The sequence below is a fragment of the Colletotrichum higginsianum genome, chromosome 4 (assembly GCF_001672515.1).
Source record: "Colletotrichum higginsianum IMI 349063 chromosome 4, whole genome shotgun sequence".
NCBI classification, from domain to species: Eukaryota; Fungi; Ascomycota; class Sordariomycetes; order Glomerellales; family Glomerellaceae; genus Colletotrichum; species Colletotrichum higginsianum.
In genome coordinates, this window is record NC_030957.1 from 3,731,300 (window position 1) to 3,750,620 (window position 19,321).

The 19,321-nt window shown below is 53.7% G+C and overlaps 7 protein-coding genes across 7 annotated transcripts; 2 read left to right on the forward strand and 5 right to left on the reverse strand.

Annotated features, from left to right (window-relative positions):
- Nucleotides 1-1,501: 1,501 nt before the first annotated feature.
- Nucleotides 1,502-1,928, reverse strand: CH63R_06425 (uncharacterized protein; the record flags this gene model as incomplete). The annotated part of the gene is made up of 2 exons (XM_018301400.1): nucleotides 1,502-1,825; nucleotides 1,851-1,928. The coding sequence occupies 2 exons, from the start codon at nucleotides 1,926-1,928 to the stop codon at nucleotides 1,502-1,504; spliced, it is 402 nt and encodes a 133-aa protein (XP_018159250.1).
- Nucleotides 1,929-2,176: 248 nt separating this feature from the next.
- CH63R_06426 (TRAUB domain-containing protein) lies at nucleotides 2,177-4,033 on the reverse strand (the record flags this gene model as incomplete). Its single annotated transcript, XM_018301401.1, has 3 exons — nucleotides 2,177-3,761; nucleotides 3,823-3,928; nucleotides 3,985-4,033. 3 exons carry the CDS (start codon nucleotides 4,031-4,033, stop codon nucleotides 2,177-2,179), a joined length of 1,740 nt encoding a protein of 579 aa, XP_018159251.1.
- An 861-nt stretch (nucleotides 4,034-4,894) lies between these two features.
- Nucleotides 4,895-7,879, forward strand: CH63R_06427 (Casein kinase II subunit beta; the record flags this gene model as incomplete). Its single annotated transcript, XM_018301402.1, has 4 exons — nucleotides 4,895-5,185; nucleotides 5,703-6,770; nucleotides 6,830-7,096; nucleotides 7,151-7,879. 4 exons carry the CDS (start codon nucleotides 4,895-4,897, stop codon nucleotides 7,877-7,879), a joined length of 2,355 nt encoding a protein of 784 aa, XP_018159252.1.
- Nucleotides 7,880-8,024: 145 nt separating this feature from the next.
- Nucleotides 8,025-8,903, reverse strand: CH63R_06428 (PHB depolymerase family esterase; the record flags this gene model as incomplete). Its single annotated transcript, XM_018301403.1, has 1 exon — nucleotides 8,025-8,903. The coding sequence occupies one exon, from the start codon at nucleotides 8,901-8,903 to the stop codon at nucleotides 8,025-8,027; it is 879 nt and encodes a 292-aa protein (XP_018159253.1).
- Nucleotides 8,904-10,699: 1,796 nt separating this feature from the next.
- On the reverse strand, nucleotides 10,700-12,150 carry CH63R_06429 (Oxidoreductase; the record flags this gene model as incomplete). The annotated part of the gene is made up of 3 exons (XM_018301404.1): nucleotides 10,700-10,897; nucleotides 10,950-11,252; nucleotides 11,320-12,150. The coding sequence occupies 3 exons, from the start codon at nucleotides 12,148-12,150 to the stop codon at nucleotides 10,700-10,702; spliced, it is 1,332 nt and encodes a 443-aa protein (XP_018159254.1).
- Nucleotides 12,151-13,356: 1,206 nt separating this feature from the next.
- Nucleotides 13,357-14,233, reverse strand: CH63R_06430 (Acetyltransferase; the record flags this gene model as incomplete). The annotated part of the gene is made up of 2 exons (XM_018301405.1): nucleotides 13,357-13,769; nucleotides 13,834-14,233. 2 exons carry the CDS (start codon nucleotides 14,231-14,233, stop codon nucleotides 13,357-13,359), a joined length of 813 nt encoding a protein of 270 aa, XP_018159255.1.
- A 2,788-nt stretch (nucleotides 14,234-17,021) lies between these two features.
- Nucleotides 17,022-17,463, forward strand: CH63R_06431 (uncharacterized protein; the record flags this gene model as incomplete). Its single annotated transcript, XM_018301406.1, has 2 exons — nucleotides 17,022-17,083; nucleotides 17,148-17,463. 2 exons carry the CDS (start codon nucleotides 17,022-17,024, stop codon nucleotides 17,461-17,463), a joined length of 378 nt encoding a protein of 125 aa, XP_018159256.1.
- Between the last annotated feature and the right edge of the window lie 1,858 nt (nucleotides 17,464-19,321).

The window sequence follows — 19,321 nt, forward strand, 5'->3', positions numbered from 1 at the left end:
TTCGCATAATTCCGCCCGCGACCCTCTCTTCTCTCTCTGTCTTCCCGATGAGCCTTTTGTGCGTCGGGATGCTCTCCGTGGGAGTCGTTAGACCACCACTATGCGCCAACAGGGAGGTAGTATTGGAGCCCCCGGAGATGAAACAATGTCAGAATCCAATCTTCGGAGCCGGGTCCGCGCGAGGTGGAGGATATCCTCGTCTGCCCGCCCCCCTGCCTGATTTCCATTCTTGTTTATCCATTTTCTCATTGCATGGGAGGCCAACTTTGCTTAGAAGCTCGCGCCTCAGGATGCGATGCGACGCAACGGCGGGCAAGGGTACGGAGAAGCAGGCGTGAAGTGCTCCTGCGTGGGATGGGCCGCAGCTCTGCCAGGAACCAAGATGCAATGATTGGGAGACCATTCATAAAAATGACATGCTGGGCGCTGAAGCTGAAGGGCTCGTAGGTGGTTGCCTCTTGCACCCCCGTTCATTATTTTCGTCTCATGCTTTGCTGCACACTAACAGCACCTTGGCTGCCTACCTAGGAAGGACGGCACGTCTCGTCCGATCAACGTTGGTCCATCCCAAGTCACATTGTCGTGCCTGTGCCTGCTCCCAGTCAGTGCTGACGAGTCGATTGCATCCCGCTAATAGTGCAGTCATCTCTTTCTTTCGACTCGGTCAATCCGAATAGGGCCAGAGCTGCTGAACAGGAGATATGATGTGCATCCACATAAAAATAAGACTACAGGCGGGCTGCAAAGTTTCTTGCGACCAGCACACGTCATAGTCCAAGGATTCTTTTTCTTGCGTTGGTCTGGTTACGGTACATGCACATGTCGCTTCAGCTTCAGCTTACCTAATTAATAGCCCCCGGCCGAACTGCTCGTTTGCCAGAATAACTGGGTTTTCTACGGGTCTCGTATGGAAGAGAAATAGCTACTTACTGGGTTCCAAAGTCGAGAAGAGCCAGTTGAAAGCTCTCTAATGAAGCTGACCTGCGTTCTTAGAACCATCGGCTGCCTTACCAGATCCTTCTGACTACCTACCCAAGGCACCGAGGATACCTCTCCCATGTGATGGTCAACCCTTGCAGCAGATGGCGGAGGGAGAACACACACACACACCCGACAAGATAAACTTCAAGTCTTCCCAGAACCGCGGTGGTGGCATCTGATAGCACAAAACACGCTAATACTGCCAGACCCGGACGAAATCCCACCTTGGGAAATGTCGATTGTCTTTCGCCCGTCTGTGTCCCTTCGCTCGGACATTTGAGTTGCTCCACGGCCCGCCTCCAAGTCTCGCCGCACGCCGGTGGCCATCGCGGCAGCGCCGAATTCGAGCTACGGGTCGGTCCCGGCGGCATTATTATATCTCTTCACCCGAAGAAGAATCGACTCTCTTGTCCAATATGTCAGTACTGATCGTCCGTTTCGTGTGATTGAATGACCTGCCACAGCCGCACGACCTAGATGCTCACTACATGCCAAGCCCCAGCGTCCCACTCCCGCCATCTCAGCCCTCGTTGGCCACACCACCACCCTCCGTCTCCTCCGCCTTCCTGTTTCCCCCCACGATGGCGCTACTCCACGCCGCTAAACTCCCCTTTCTCCTACACGTGGCCATCGAGACGGCCGCCGCTTGCTCCTTTATACTCAACCCTGCCAGCCAGCTGCCGGCCCCGACCACCGCCGTTCGGCTGATACTCCAGTCCTTTGGCGGGTTGCTGCTCAGCACGAACTTGACGTGCCTGATCTTCGTGGCTCGGCCTTTCGACGGGACGTCCAGACTTGTGGCCGCGTCGTTGGCCTTTTGGCATGTTTGGCCGTGCTGGCGCGCCTATGTGCGGTTGACGAGGCCCGACGTGGACGGCGGGGTCAAGGAGAAGAACGAGCTTGTGAGGAAGACGCTTGGTGGACCGGAAGTTCATCTTGCAGTGCATGCTGGGTTGTTTTTGTTGTTTGCGGGATCTGCTCTCCTCGGGTAGAGATGGGATGTTCACGTCGGCTGTCAGATTTCAAGTTGAAGATTTTCATAATCTTGGGATCAGTGTGATGCAACTTGTCCCCTTTTTATCTTTCACGGCCATGGTCTCTACATCATGGGGATATCTTCATGAATATACACATTGTTGATCAATAAACTTTTCTCCGACCCCCTCCCCTAACACAACCTGAATAGTTCGTTCCCTTAGTTGCGAAACAGCCGGAGACCGGCCTCTTCGGCATCGACCTCCTCGTCGTCCTCCATCTCTGCATCGGACGCCTGCTCGCTCAGCCCCATCTTCTGTCCAAACAGGGTGCCGAACAACCGATCGACCGCGTCCTGCTCCCACGCCCTCCGGTCCTCGGGCGCCATGAAGTTCTGCAGCTTCTCATGCACGTTGAAGCGCATCTTGCGGCCCTTGCTCGCCCTCCGGTCGACGTGCTTCTTCGTCTTGGCCTCCTTCATCGCCGCCCATCGCACCGTAGGCTGCGCCGCCGCGCCGTTGCCTGTGTCGGACGTGCGCTGCTCGACGAGCTCCTTGAGGAGAAGCTGGTAAAAGTCGGCGTCGTCGTAGATGTCCGGGTCCTCGTTGACTTTGCGCGTCACCTGCGCGGGGGCGCAGGACCGCGGCGTGCGCGTGCGCCTCACGAGGCGGTCGGTGTTGAGGAGCTGGTCCTCGAGGCTGGCGACGACCGACGTCTGCGTCGAGACGAGGTTGCGCGACTTGACCTCGACGTTGGCGCTGCGCGTCTTGGCGGACCACGTCTCGAGCACCTTCTTGCGGTACTTGGACGCGCGTTGCTCGGCCTCCTGGATGCCCTGCCAGATGTCCTCGTTCGAGGTCGAGGCGTCGTAGTCGCCGCGCTTGCGCTTTGCGCCAGCGGCCTGCTGCGCGAGCTCCGCGGGGAGCAGGCTGGCGCGGAAGCTGTCGAGGGTGTTGAGCAGCTTCAGCGCGGCCTCCTCAGCGGCCTCGTACGGCTCCGAGTTCTGTTCATCGTCTTCTTCGGAAGGGGGCTCGATGGTGGAGAAGGAGTTTGTCGCCACGAGCGCCTTTTGCAAACGGATGCGGATGTTGAGGAGGCCGTCAAACGTCTTGCGCTGCTCGCGGACGGCGATGCCCTTTTGTGCGTCTTGTTGGGCGGCCGCCGAGATTGTGGCGGCGAGGGCCTTTTGGCCTTCACTCATGAGCCTGCGCTGCTCGGCTCTGGCGTCGGACTTGGAGGACTTGCGGCGGGGCTGCTCGTCATCCTCATCTTCGTCATCCTCGTCTTCTTCTTCCTCTTCATCGTCGTTGTCGTCGTCCTCATCGTCCTCATCGTCCTCCTCCTCCTCATCGTCGTCGTCCTCCTCTGAGCCCTCGAGACCATCCATGAGATCGCCGTCGCTGCCCTCGCCATCTTCCGAGTCTTCGTCGTCCTCGTCATCTTCCTCCTCGTCAGAGATAAAGTCGGCGGCCTTGGGTCTCTTGCTGCGGCTGCCCTTCTTTTCCTTGGGCTGCGAGCTGCCGCGGAAAACAAAGCCACTGAATTTCTCGTCGTCGCTGTCGCCAAAGGCGTTGTCGCTCGAGATTTCGGGGTCCTCGCCTGCTACGGCCTCTGCGTCGGCGGCCAGGTCGGCGGTCTCGGGGTCGTCAAACTCTTCGCCGCTGGAGTCAATGTCCTCTTTCGCATCCTCAAACACGTCGCTGTCGTCATCGTTGCTCGCATCGTTCAGTGCATCGCGGCTGACGCGGGCGCCTCGGTACTGCGGTCCAAGAGAAACGCCTTCCTTTTCGCGGAGCTTGCTCTTGCTACGACGATGGTTAGCCCCTCGATACAAAATCCCACGCGGACGTAGGGTGCGTGTCGTACCCAACGGTGACATAGTGCTCGGTGCCCGCGTTCTCGTCGGCGCTTTCTTCCTCACTGCCGCTTTCGTTCTCGCTGTCCGCGACAGGTTCGGTCTCAGGATCGAGATCTGCCAGATTCGTGTAAGTCTAGTTCAAGCGCTGTGTTGTAATGTTCATCGCATACCCTTTGGCGCCTTCTCTTCCCACTCGGAAGCTCTTCTGCGGGCGGCCATTTTGCTTGTCTGATACGGGTTTGTATGGCATCCTGCGGTTGGCGAGGCCTCTAGGCGAAATTTCTGGGCTTCAAGAAACTTTTTGGTGGTGTCGCGCGGCAGAACCAGCGACCCCACCACTCGATGTCATTATGTAAGCAACACTGGCTTTCTTGAGGCGCTACTCCGAACCCTGTCTCAGTGAGGTGCAGAGATGGGAAGTCTGACAGAGCTCTTTACAGAGCGACAACTGTCAATTGGTATCACTCACTTATGGGGCTTTGGAATGGCCTTTTCAGCAGTGGCGCATCAACACGGCGGATTTTAACCTCGAAGTCTCGTGTGTTTGTAGGGATTCATTTGTGACATGTTCGCGATGGTATCTAGATAACAAAGCTATCTATCCATCTGTCCAACGTTACGGCACCATCTGCAAACCAAAGCTCCCCCAAAGTTTGTGTTCAGACAGCCGTATCCCGAGTTCATGCGTATCCAGAAATGGATTTAGGCATGCTCCCATGTAATTCCTACTGTGTAACTTCAAGATTCAAAGACCAAAGTACAGCCCAATCAACGAGACTCCACAGCCAATCAATCGACGATCGCATCACCAAAAGTGGACCTCACCGGAACGGATGACGGGATCCTCGACTCATCACGTGATGGCATTGGTGAGTGACCCGCCAGCGGAAGAGCCCCGTCCCAAACAGGTGAGGCTAAGGCGAGGAGGTACCTACCTTGGCCCGGGACTCCGGGGAGGGCAAGGCAGAGGGAAAATCGGCCATTACTCGCCTGCCTTTCCTCGGACAAAGCCCTCCTCCAGAACAGAAAACCTCCAGACAAGAAGCGACAAGTCCAGCCGGAGGGGCCTCGCAATGCGCAATGGAGCAGATTGAGACGCAGGTCAGCGACTTGCGCTACTTGACCCAAGCACCCGTCCCTCTGCCGCCCGACCGCGACCGCGCTCACACTTCCGCTGGCTATTCTCCACACAATCACTCTGTCCATTCCCCCCTTTCCGCGACCCCCGGAGACAATTCCGCACAACAACCAGGGCCCTCGAGAGGCCCAACTGCCGCCGGCACGCCTGGTTCGAGCTCTGTATCTGGTTCCAAGAGGAAGTCGGAGGACGAGAGCAATGCTGCCAGGCAGCAGAGAAGCAAGAGGAACCGGGTGCGTTGCCTGTCATGGCTCATCAGTCCATCTATCCTGACATCTTCCCTCTCCCTTCCAACACCCGACACTCAACACCCACACCACGTCCATCTCCTCGTGATTCTCACATCCGCCCCGACCTGTGCCCATCCATATGCTGCCCGAACCAAACCTTGTGGAACCCCAGAATGCTGATTGCTGTTGCTGTCCCAGTACATATCCATTGCCTGGTAAGGTCAGCCCCTTCCGTCCGTCTCTGTCATGTCTGTCTTGCGGCACGACCATGTCACCATTGAGATCCTCCTACCGACCCAATGGCGTTGCGACCCCATGTCGTTGCCTGCCTGACTGCCTGCCTGCCTGCCTGCTTGATTGCCGGGGCGTCGACGTTGACCCCATCGCCCACTCTCGAACGATCCCATTCTCTTTCCTCCCATGAGCCCTCCATTTGACCGTATATACATGTATACACTACACTAGTTCGTAATCACTAACTCGTCATCCCCGCACCAGCAACGAATGCAAAAGACGCAAGATCAAGTGCAATGGCGAGACTCCTTGCCAACGATGCGGCAACCTCAACCTGGCGTGTCTTTACGCCCCCAACTGCTGCTCCAACAATTTCAAGGACTCGGACGAGTACAAGACGATGACGGCGCAGATGATGCGCCTGCAGGAGCAGGTTGATGCCCTTCACCAAAACATGAACGCCCTCCGCTCCGAAACCCTGCGTCTGGCCCCCATCCAGGACAAAGTATTACCTTTCCCCTCCAGCACAGCCCAGGCCTTCCCCGCAAGCTCGCTTTCTCCCCTCCACCGGCCTGAGTTGACCCAACCCAAGCAGGCTTCCTTCCGCGGCCCTACCAGCATGGCATTTAGTCTCGATGTCGCCAACACCACCATCCATAACATGGGCTACAAGGGCATAGGGGATGGCGATGACCAGAGCACGGCCTTGGGGGTTCCCGAAGACAGTCCTTTTCGCATGGCTCCTCATGAGGGGCAGGTCGACCCGTTATGGGACTTCGGCAGGGATGAGATGATTCGCCTGTGCCGCTTGCATGAGGAGGAGGTTGGCATCATGTATCCTGTCATGAAGATCCAATCTGTCATCGAACATGTCCGCCACCTGACGGCTTACATGGAATCGGCCAGGAAGCAGGGCCTCACACCAAGCCTCAACGATGAGAAGACGCTCCAGCTCAAGATTGTCATGAGCTGCGCCTTGGTCGTAGAAGAGCACGGTCACAGCGAAAAGGCATGCAAGCTGATCGACAGCATGGAGGCCGTACTCAACCGCAAGCTCATGGTCGAGCCAGTCGACTTTGTGAGCCTTCCGGCGCTGCTTCTTCTTGCCGGCTATAGATTCCTGGCCAACGAGGAGATTCTCGCGTGGAGAGTCATGGGTCAGGTTACGAGGTTATGCCTGGAGATGGGCATCCACAGGACAACTGGCATTGCCAAGATCCAGAACGAAGAGGACAGAAAAAATGCCTTGAACAGCTTCTGGTCAGCCTACGTGCTGGATAGAAGATGGGCTTTTAACACGGGCCTGCCATTTGTTGTCACTGATGAGGAGATCGACCCGGATCTGCCCATGCCCGTAAGCCATCTCTTTTCATACACGAAGTCGAAAACCACGTCTTACTTACACACTGACAGGAAGAACATCCGTATCTCGTTGCTATGATCACCTACTCGAGGCTGGGTGCCAAGGTTTGGCGCCAGGTCGCTCACTTCGGCCCCGTCTTGGCCCGCGAGCTTCGATACGAAGACATGGAACAGCTAGATCAGGAGATCCTGCAGTGGTATGAGCATGTACCTGAAGAGGTCAAGCTTCGCAACTGGGACAAGGAGAAGCAAATGACGACCACGCCGTCATACAATTTGCAGCGACTACGCGTCTGGACATACCTTCGTTACAATCAGGTTCGTTGTCTTTGTACGGATGAACAAGAGTATTGCATTGCTGACATTCTATAGATCCGCATTTGGCTGTACACACCAATTCTTCACAGTGCCACGAGCATCATGAGCCACTTTGTCCAGGCTCAACGCGTCGTCGATCTCGCAAAGGATACGATTCGCTATCTCAGCCACCTCAACAGCACCACGAACCTGTACCGCAAGATCCAGGTTTTCTACCATCAGTTTCTCACATCGGCCATATCAGTTCTCTTTCTGGCCTCTGTCCATGCGCCAGTGAGGTTCAGTCCTATTTGCCGCGAGGAGTTCTACATGGGGCTGGAGCTTGTCAAGGACCTTTCGGCCAAAAGCTGGGTTTCGCAGCGGTTATGGCGCACAATCAGTTCGCTAAAGGAAGTGGCTCCGAGCATCGGCCTGCGCAATCAGCCGGACGAGGATGCCCACAGCTCTGCGGCCCTGACGATGGCCGGCCTGGCCAGCGGACGCATGTCGACCAGTCCAGCGACTATTGCCCCTTTCGGACGTTCTTCCCTCTCGACAACGCCCACGATTCCTCAACACCAGGCACCAAACATGGAGACGGCACAGTCACCAAACAACGGAGTTCGTATTCAAAACGAAATGAGTCGCATCTTCGAGGGCTACATGGGGCTCAACGGCTTCGCCTCCGGGGGAGAGGATGGCTTTGGAGGGCAGCAGCCGAGCACCAGTTTGCCCCCAACAACGGCTGGGGTTTCGAATCCGTATGTCGACAACGTCTTCTTCCATTTCAGGGAGATGTTTTAGGGTGTGCATATATGGACATCAAGCACTATGTTTGAACGGCGAAAGCCTACTGCTTGCCCCCATATTCATAGTGTAGATGTTGCATTTGTGTAAATACCAGCCTAAAAGAGTACATCAATATCCATCGTCGCCAGTGTGCAGTCTCCTACAAGCCAAACCACTTCAGGTCCTGCTCCCTCTGTACGGGTACAGTATGCCCAATTCCCTGCGCAGAATAGCCTACAAGCTTGGTGCCGTCGCCGTAGACCATCTGCGTGTAGCCAACAGTGGGGTTGTTCGTGTTGTTCCTGGCAAAGGTTACACCGTGAATCGCCGACCACTCCTTAAGCTGCTCGGCCAAGTTGGGATGCTTAACCAGCGTGTCTGCAGTGCCGTGGAACGTCTGTATCCGCGGGTAACTCCCACTGTAGCCTTGGTACATGGCGCGTACTTGCGTCGCCCACTGCTCGCCCGTCTTCACGATTTGCCCGTTGGCGCACCTCGGATCGGCGCTGATGGGGCTTGATCCCGGCGAACCCGCCAGGCAGCCCGCCGCGACACCCGAGTAGCAAGACCCGGCGGCGAACAGGTCTGGGTACGTAGCGGCAAGCACATTGGTCATCATGCAGCCCGACGAGCTCCCCGTCACGAAGACTCGCTTGGGGTCGGCGCCGTAGCGGGCGATGGCGTACTGGACCATGCTAGCCAGGCCCGTGGAGTCGCCGCCGCCGTCGCGCGTGAGGGTGGCGACAGTGGCGACGTCCCAGCAGTTGAAGTCTCTGGTGGAGGATGGGTAGATGACTAGGAACGTGCGCTTTGAGTCGGAGAGCGAGACGTAATCGGCCTGGCGGGCATAAGCCTGACCGGAGCCACCGCAGCCATGGAGGGCTAGGATAATAGCTGGCAAGGGAGCCGGATTGGGAGGGACGGAGATTTCCATGGTCAGACCGGTTGGGTTGAAGCCAAAGTTGACGACGCGTTGGAGGGCTGCTTGAGCTTGGGGGAGGAGTGGGAGGACGGCAAGAAGGAGGTTTAGGGTATGCATTTTGGGCTTCTGGGTAATGGAGTCAAGCTGATATGATGGGTGGTGTTGAAGGGAGTCAATGACTTTGGTTGGCTCTTGACAGAAATCCTCGATCATCAGGCAGCTTTTATATACACGGAAGTCTCATCAATGGGAACCAGGTAGTTGACAGAAGTCGAAAGATAATCTCATATGCCGTCTTCACCAGCCTAAATGCACGGCTGTCGGCTCTTTACCAAAAAGCCCCCCATGCCTCTTACAGGCCCGGCCTCGTGCTCTGGCGCATCGCCATTTCCCTACAAGAGAGCAACTACGAGAGCCAAGTATGCAACACGGGTGGAAAAGTCGACCTTTGAGGGAGATCTGCCGGATTACGGATAATTCTACCCTTTTGATGGGAGGGAGCCCCAAACTTCGGCAATGGCAGTCGGTAGTTGAAGTTTGTGATGGAGTGTTGGGCATATGTATTGTAAATTGGGAAGGTGGCTGGGCATTTACAGTCTATTGGTTATCAAACCAGCCTGAACCAGAAGTAGAAGGTGTTGTCTTTTGCGTCCCATTCAGGGACTGCATGGCCAAGTTCACCACTTCATAGATTCCTTGCGTGTGACCCCGTGCAAGCATGGATGCCTCAGTACGTCGATGAACCAGCGTCGCATCGGCTGTGGCGGAATGATACGAAATAGACGGAGAGGGAAAGAAACGACCAGGGAGCGAGTGACACGGACCCGCCCTGGAGCCGAGGCAGCGTTTGGCCGGCCCGGCGCAGAACTCGGTACACCGATGTGAAGTGGGGCCGAAAGAGATGGTTTGCAAGATCAGATAGGGATGGATCTGGGCGACCAGCAGCTAGCTATGAACGCAATTGTAGAAGGAGCTAGGACACAATGCAATCACGTTGGTCATCTTTAATCCAATGAGTTGACGTCTCCAAGCACAATTCGGCGGGCTCTTCCGATGGTAATCTGACTATTTGACTTAAAGCCATTGTACTGAGCCATGTCCTTTACTCATTAAGTTGCTGGTTGGCAGCCGGATCGCCAGCTCGACACGGCACCCATTGGAACTGCCAAGAACATTGGATCAATGAAGTAAAAGCCTTCAGAGAAATCACTGCATCCACTTTTAGTGGAAGCGGGACCTGGATACCCAGAAGCAGACGGGACAACAGCAATAATCCTACCTGTTCTCCTCTATAGAGGCCCTGACGATGAAAAACACTTGTGTTGCGTTTCCTTAAACCCGCTAAAACTAAAAACCTGCCCAATCACACCAGATCAATGTTGATGTATCATAGTTTATAAGATTTGGTGACAGATACACCAACAAAGTAGAAGATCAACACTTCAATCAACCGACACTGGGATAGTTCAATGGAAACACTGGGGCCTTTGGAGTGGATAGCGAGCTGATATAGTGAGTGGGCTCAGCATAAACATACCGGGGCGCTTGTTGAGACCGACATCATGCACTGACGTTGCGAAGGGGGAGAGTAGAGGTTGGATCAAGCTTTCATTCGAACTCCGACTCCCCACACCATCGAACCCAGATCTGCAAGCTCGACGGGGCAGAAGCATTGCTACCTTGGTCTCTAGGGGCTGACAGGGGGTCGTAGTCAATCCCCGGAATGTGGGAGAAGCCGCGTCGTTGGGTCGACGGAAGTCCGCCGATGGAGAGCGTCAGGGTTTCGAGAAACCTATGAGAATCCTTGATTGGACTAGATTTAGAATTGACTCAAGCGTCTAAGTTCATATCAATCTAGATTAGGCATCTATCTTTTGAGACACGAGCACTTCAAACATGCGGCACGTTGTCGATCACACTACTTCGTTGGCCACTTCCAGAACTTTAGTAGTACCAGAGTCCTGGGCATTACCAGACCGGTACTCTTTGTCTTCATAAGGTTTGGCTCCCATGTTTGTCCAAGCCCGCTCGATCATTAGAGTAACCTCCTTCTCCTTGGCGTGGAAAAGCAGCTCGGTGTCTCCGATTCCGAAAGCCGTAATGGATTTGTGCTGCAAGACGATCAGACAACTTGGACCATGCAGTCCGCGACGGGAAACTCACCAGACCCAGCGTCAGCTTGATAACACCATCTGCCCAATAGTGTTGGTAAATGTTGGTGGGTTTCTTTCCCTGAAGGGCCAGGACGAGATTATCAGCTGCATAGATGGCCTGCTTCATGGCAGCTCGGGCGTTGGGGTTGGTGACGCCCGCCTCGGCGACATCGCCGCAGACGTAGATGTTGGGGAGCGAGTCGACATCGATCTGCATTGTCGGCTTGACCTTAATGCGGCCTGTTTTGGCAACCGCCTCAGGAGCAAACTCGCTGATAAGCTGAGAGGAAGGCTGCTGGCCGATAGCGTTGACCTGTTCCAGCATGAGCGGTTGGGTAACTAACCGAAGAGCCTGTCACGATTCACATGTAGCAACTTACCAAAAAGTCACATTCAACCTTGCGACCAGAACGAAGAGTGACAAAACCGTCCACGGGAGAATCGGTAGTCGTCCGTTCTCCTAGGATCACTTCGATGCCGAGTTCCTTCAACCCCTTGAGAGCTCCGATCTGCAGTTCCTGACCGAAACGGTTCATGACGGCGTCCCTTGAATGAACCAAAGTCACGCTCTTCTCGGGGTACTGGTCTTTGGCATCCGTTGCAAGCTCAACACCAGCGGCACCTCCTCCGACAACAATCAGGTTCTTGGCGGCTTTGATGCGCTGCTGGAAGTTTTCCAGCAATCGGACCCCTTCGGCCTTATCTGTTGACCCTACTCGCGATGGCAAAGACATGCCGACACCGGACCCCGTTGCAATCACCATGTAGGAGTAAGGTATTTCTTCGCCGGTGCCTTGGATGGTTACTGTCTTCTCCGTGATGGTCGAGACGCGATCGTGAACCCAACGCACGATGGACTCCGAGCCCGCTGGCAGATAGGGACCATAAGGAATGAACGTCTTGTGCTCGTGCCCCTCGACGACACAGAAGCGAGGCAAAGTCCACGTAAACTGCCAGTGACGGTTTGGTTCGACGATAATGAGGCGGTACGGCCCGTCTGCGGGAAGTGATGTTGCGATTACCCGGGCGGCATGGTAGCCGGCGAAAGAGGCCCCAACGACAACGATGTTGATCGGCTCGGCATCCTTCGATGCAGGGTTGGCGGTGATCTTTTTCGTTGTGTAGGATCGCGAGATGAAGTCCACGTAGAGCCGCAGTGTGTATCCCACGAGTCTCACGAAGAGAACCGCTTTCTGCAGCTTCTTCAGCATAACGACCAACGACCGGAGCGCGCGGGCTCCGATGGGGGGGCAAATTGGACGTAGAAAAGGCTGGGCGAGGGAATTGACCAAAAGAGCGCCAGGGGATGAATGGATAGACGGTTACTTGTCTATCTTGCTCGGCAGGCAAAAGGAGAATTTGGGCGGAGGGCGTGTGACCTTGACAGGACCAGATCAGACGGACATCACTAATACTTATCAGATGCATCTGATTAGATCAAAAGGGGAAATTGTCCGTTGGCGAGCGGCCCGTCGGTGGACGAATCGGCTGCGAATTCACCGACGTGGCTTCGGCCGACGCCATCCCTGCATCAGCAGATTCTGACATGGTATTAGTCGACATGCGGGCGGATTTGAAAGAGGCAGCTGTGCGGTCTTTTTTTTCTCTTCGCGTCGGCCCCCTCGGCATCAATGTCCCAATCTGGTATGTAAGTCATCCCATGGTTCGATTTGCTGATGTCTGGGACATCCGAGTCAAGATTCAAGAGTGCTTCGATGGGTGTTTCAAAACCCAGGACCAATTCTGACCATCTCATGCCATTCAGGAGCAAGGCTCTATCTGCTGTCGCTGCTGTTCATGTAAGTAAGAATGGACACTGGTCGACCGATGTAGGCAGGGCACCATGAACCAGCGGACTGGTACAATGACCAGTTGTCGTTACGTACAAGAGTCTTCTGGGCTAGCAACCAAGATGCTTGTTGCGTTAGTTAGAAAAGTCTGCGCCCGAGTCTCTCCATGTGGAGTACAGATACATGTCTGAAAAACCCATGGCCTGGCACGAACGCAAGTGAAAACAACCCACGATTCGGTTCTCGGTATCCGTAGACCAACCAATGGTCACGGACGGTCCTGTCAACCGAACCGCTTGACAACCCCAGCATCCTTGTTCCAAATCCGGACAAGTACTGAGAGACCCCTGACACCCTACCGAACCGAGTCATGGTCCTCATTAAGCGACCCTCCCTCGAATACACTACGGATATCTGTACAGGTTCTTTTGCGTGTACCCACAGCAGCGCCTTCACAGTGGGAGTGTTGAACTCTTTCTTGTTGGTACCTTGTTTATTGTCATAATTGCATTGACTCAACCGGGGAATCATCCGAGGCCTGATGAATTATTGCCCACATGAAAAAGAAAAGGAAAACAAAAAAACAAAAAAAAAAACGCCGTCGTACATTCATGTGTCTCTCGTTCCTTAGACCTGCACCTCCTGGACCTGCACCTCCACGGCCACAGCGCTGCCGCCAAGCTTCTTCTCGTCCGGCACGACATTGACAACGGGAGTGGCCGGAAGTCTTTTGACCTCGCTGAAGGAAGGGTATCCCGCAGCGCGCCATTCTTTAAATGTCATGCCCCCTGCGCAGGCAGGCATCTTGACCATGAGGGGCACCTCGATGTCGTTGGGCGTGCCCATCAGCTCCGCCTTGTGGACAATCTTCTCATCCAGGGTCTCGTAGCCCATTTTCTCGTACAGCTTGTAGGTCGAGGGAGACGATTCGAAGTACAGGGGGATCCCCAGGCTGTCACTGAGATCCATTCCCCATTTACACCAAAGGGCCCCGGCCTTTCTGCCCTGGTGCTTCGGGTCAACGGCGATAACGTGGGTGTCTAAAACGAAATCAAGTTAGTCTTCGACGAGAACCCAACTTGTTCGGGTCTTTTGGTGGCTTACAGATGTACCGGCGCCCGCCGAACAGCTTCTCTCTGACGTCGTGAAGAGGATTGAGAACGGCCTCGGCGCGTTCTCTCGCCGCCCCCTCGAGCCAGCCCACGCCGTGGTTCTTGCGCTCCTCTTCGCTGCGCTCCTTGAGGTAAATGTCGCCCAACGCCATGCCGACGATCTCTCCCGTCTCGGTGTCAACGCACTTGTAAGTGTATTGGCAGTTGCTGTGGTGCCACCACGACAGAGTACCGGCGGTGTGCGCTTTGCGGAATTCTTCCGTGTCGACCCCGCCTGGGAACAGGATCTTGACCATGATGTCTCCCATCAAGTCGCCATTGAAGGCTTTGAAGTAGGCATCATACACCTTTTCGATGTCCGGAATCAGCGCGGGCAAGATTGCGTATCCCATATTGACCAGAGAAGAAGATGTGTATTAAAGAGTAGTAGGAGAACGAACTTGAAAAATGTGTTGAGATACAATACAGAGACGAGTAGAATGGCGGGACAGAACGCCTTTTTTGCAGACCAAGATTCTATGCACGCTCATCACCTAGGACACTGCCATGACTTATATATACAGCCCCTTGCGTTGGATTGAAGAATCGGCTCAATGAATTCTAAATGACCCGCCAGAATTGTACCATTCCCATCGGAGTCTCCTTCTGGTCTAGGCAACGCTCTCGCCGGACAGAGACGTCTTTCTGCAAGCTTGTGAGCATCATACGAGTAGAATCCTTTACTTGCGTATGCGGGCCATGATGTTAGTGGCCGGGTAGCCTTGCAAACCTGCCGACAAAGTTCCTCCAGACCGATCCTCTGGGCGCCAATTCTAGCCCCTCGCCCATGCCCGTTTACAGTTATCAGATCCGCATCCTACCAACGAATGTCTTTTTCATCCGCGTTATACCCCCGCTTCGCCAAGCCCTTGTCCTGGTCGACTTTTGGTCAAGACGTGGTGATGGTTGCGACCTTCGCTGTCGACTGGAGTGCAGTCTCAATTCCCAAATGGCCGGGACAGCCCCCGGCCTTGAAGTGAAGCTGGGAAAACAAGCTAGCAAAAGGCCGCCTGGCCCCTGTTTGCCGCACCTTTTGCCTATCTGTGCGGTCCGTCTTTGCCACACCTTGGCCTGTTCTCCCACCAGCAACTTCGCAGCTCTTGTCAGAATGTGTTCCAATACCTAGTGGCGCAGATTATCACGCATCCTTCGCTTTCACTCAATCTCGTGGCGTTGTCGCGACGCCACCGAAACGACTCGGCGTTGACGCTAACACTGGCATCATCTTCAGCTGTAGTGCCAAGTTTACTTATCAGATCCGCTTCGCTTCCATCAGCCGTTATCTGATCAGTCCGGCCCAATCCAGTCTTCGGCATCATGGCCTCGAGCGCCCCCCTCCCGGAACACTGGTTGCGTTGGGACTAGCGGCGCGTTGCCCGACAGGGGTCCTCAGCCCTGAGGTTGCATTCGTTCTAAGCGACGATACGAAAAAGTCCATTGCTTCGTTGGAAATGAACTTGGCGCCTTCACTCTCCTCTGTTCCGGAACAAGAGGCCGAGGTTCTGCGCATGCATGGTGCATGGGGTAGGGCCGTTGTTGCAAGGGGGTCTTCATAAGGGCACCCATGGTCGACATCGTCTGATTTTGCAGCTGGTCCCACGGGCGGGCTGGGTTTTGTCCTCGGTAGGAAAGGTCAACAGTCAGCTCTTCGTGTGGTTATGGGTTTCTACAACACCTTCGTTGCCGTACTAGTCCCAAGTAAATACTGAAGCTGAGCAATAGTTTAATGGAGTCACAGGACTTAGATGGCTATGGTTGAAAATCCAGACCTCAGTCGGTGCGCCATGGCCCTTGGCCTGTCCTCTCCGCTTCTTCTAAACTCATGAAGTGGGCACAAGCTAATCACGAAAGACTCAGGAGAAGGTTGCAGAAGATCCTTTCCTTTTACTGCTCCACTCCGCTACGAAGAAGGTGTCTCCGGATGGCATACCAGCCCTCGTATGCACCTCATGGGTCCAAGCGATTATTCGACCGAAATGTAGCTGGCATGACACCTCACACTGGGCTTGCTTCTGGAGCGTGCTGAGGCTCGGAGTGTATTTCTGACTTGATCTGTGAGTCCACTATACGAACTTCAGAACACTCATCCCTGTCCATCACCCACCAAGTAGAACCAGGGTCCAGGTGCAAGTGACGGGGGTCTCTTTTTTCTTTACGCTTTTGGTCTCTTCGTACACAAAGGAACCTCGTCAGGTCATCTACGCTTACCCCCATTCCGGGCTACTTCTCCACCTCCTGCATTTGTTGGAGAAATTGACAGCCTCAAAAGCACGCTCATCTCCGTTTGACACACACATCTGCAGTAGCAGAGAAAAAGGTTCACAATGATTACATCTCTTCTTCGAGATTATCTTCTTTGGTTCCAGGATGATATATGACCTACTCAATCGCTGTATTTCAGTCTGAATAAATACGCCACAGGCAGCAGAGTTGCCATTTGCGGCAAATACTCTTTAAACAGTTTATCTTCATCTTGGGCAAACAAGCTTAACTGTTAGTTGAAATGGTTCCTTTATCCCTTGGAGATTCGTCATATAAATATAAGGATACAAGCTGGTGGATGATTGAGACTTATTTCCGTCTTGCCGCTATTCCGAGATTGCGTGCTTCGGCATAATTGACGAGGGTGGCATCGATCCTTCCACGTACAAAATTTCCAGAATGTCCCAAGAAGCGTGACAATTGTAGCACCGCTCAAAAGCCAGTAGATCTCCTAGCACCGCGTCACTGTCCATGAATTACGTCATACGGATGTGGCTCACCATCTAGATTTCACCAAACACGTTCATAATGGTTTCAAGGTTTTAAGACTCCCTTGAGAACGCTCGAAGAGCCACCCAAGCACGTCAACGGGTACAGAAAAGACTTGATCCACTGGATGCCCCTCAAAATAATACTCATGAGATTTCACACATGAGGCTTTGTTGATTACCGCTGCGCCTATGGTGACGGCACCGACCAGACTTGGACCCGCTACCTCATCCAGCTGAAGCAAAACTGCCACGACTACCTTGTTAGAGCCGCCGCACTGAACTCCTGAAGAGATACCTCGACTAGGTCGTCATCGAGAACTGCGACGCTCAGAACGGTCTCATCAAGGTTGAAGTGCGAAAGCACTTCAACGGCTGGGTCTAGCGCACTATGGACGGAGGAGTCGTCGACCCGGTCGTTGCGTCTAAGCTCCCCCGCTTCAAGTGCTGCCTGTACGTTGAAAAGGAGTGCCTCGACCTCCTTGACGCCTTCCGGCGCAGCCAGCATCCTTTGAAGCCCCCCCCCCCGGCTATGGACGCCTGACCGCGAGCACTGGGATCCTGACTATGCCATTGACACGGGCGGCCACCCGCCTATTGAGGGCTGCGACCGCAAGTACGTCGGCTGGGCATACTTCAGCGCTGTCCAGGTCGTAAGCCTCTACAACGGTCTTCACGGCTCGGAGCTGGACGACGACCAGCACTATCACCGGCCCGCTTGGCAATCATGGTGTTCTGTTTGGCAAGGTCCTCCTGGGTTGCGCTGTATTCCTCGAGCATTGAGTCGCACGAGCTCTGGACGACAAAAAATGAACTTTGCACGGCTTGGGTAGACATGATGAGGCCCTTACTTGATACGCTCTATTCTGCAGAGATGCTTCCGCATGTGTTATCTTCTAAACTTGGTAATAGAAGCACAGTTTGAGACATACTCTAAGCAGACCATGTTTGAGGAACTAATACTGAAGACTCTGCCCCTATTGGAGCCGACGACGTTGGGCTGAAGATGTAAGGAGCCGGGCTGGTATAGGTATAGCTAGCTTTTCAGCGACAGGGGATGGCTAGTTGGAACTTGGCGGCGTGGGTTTTGCTCTGTTCGATGGGCGAGTTGATTTCGACTTCTACTGGCCTTAGAATGCAATTATTACAAAAGTGGGACGTAATATTGGTCTGAAATCTCTATTTATCTAGGATGTTGTTGTATGGATCTCCTGACTCCTGTAGTGTATTTCCTAAGCATGTGCCCCAAATGGTTGGCTTGAGGTGGAAAGGGCACCTGCCTGTTCTTGTGGCATGGTATGTTTTACGCATAAATGTACTGGTCCACTGCGTGGATGGCTGCAGTTTTTGTTTGCCTTTTATCTCTAGAATTAGAGGGAAGAATGGCAAAAAGACGTAGAAGTTATTCACACAACTTAGACCTAGGTAGAGCACCAAGTTGTGGTTAAGAACATCTTTATGGGGTTTGCAGCTATTCTGCCACTTGGATTGAAGGATGAGAAGTGACTGCTTGCATTCTGTAGTGCAAATGGCTTTGACTCCATCGGCATTAAGAACGTTGACCTTGGGGGATCTGGGAGGTCACACACGTGAGCGCTCCTTCATAAAACCGAAGAAGACGTTCATTGTACTTGAATCTGACATGGGTTGTCAGCTGACCTGAGCAGTTGAGAGTGATGTTGAGCGCCTCGAAGCAGTTCAAAGTCAATCCAAACGACTCAGAGAGTTTTGCGGAGCGGAAACCGCTGGGCTAGGAGGAGCAGCAAGGAAGTCAGACCAGCTATAACCAAAACTTCCAGCAATACCAGAGATGATTGACTGTGAAGGTCGCTGAACACTCCTGTCACAAGCTATAATCTGTAGCTCTTGGTCCATGGGTCCTGATGTCTCAATCAGTCTGCAATAAGACACTTTCGAAGGTGGCAACATCAGCTTCAAACACATAGTAGCCCGCCATCGGATAACAATTGCCATGATCATGAAGATAGAGGTGGTCCAGGTTGTCGTCTGCCAGGAGCAAATTAACAAGCGCCTCATCAGGCCACCGCTAGCAATGCCGAGATCATACACTTCGACCAAAGCGGCCTTGATTTGCCATCAATGTGATCGTGTCACCTATCAAAACCGAGTGACGATGAGAATATCCTCAAGGCTGATGACCAGGCGCCTTTAGCAGCTATATAGGGGCTCTACTGAGCAGACTATTCTCTTGATAACCTACACCATAGCACGGGACAACTGTAGAAACCAGCGGGATCCAGAGATGGATTGAACATGATGTTGTGTGGCCGATTGGAAGGACTTGGGGGGCGATGAGACTATAGAACATAGGAGAAGACCGAGTTTTGAGGAACCGCCTTCAACCTCTTCGCGTGTAACAAGGTCATTCTTTGGGTCATTCGGCAACTATGATCATTTTATCAGTAATACAGGTGGATAGCTCCTTCAAGAGTTGATATTTCCAGCAATTAAAATAAAAGCAGAGTGGTTGAGTACTGCTGACTAACAATAGTACGACTGACTTGGTGTTAACAAGAAAGATTAGAACCACTCTTATTGTTGTTAGTGCTTGCTATAGCTGGTCTACTGATGATGAAAACAAAAACCAAACACATATTCTCTACAAAAAGACACTAAACAGCCTCTGACCTAAAACTACCTAGTACTAGATACTAGAGAACAAGGCCTATT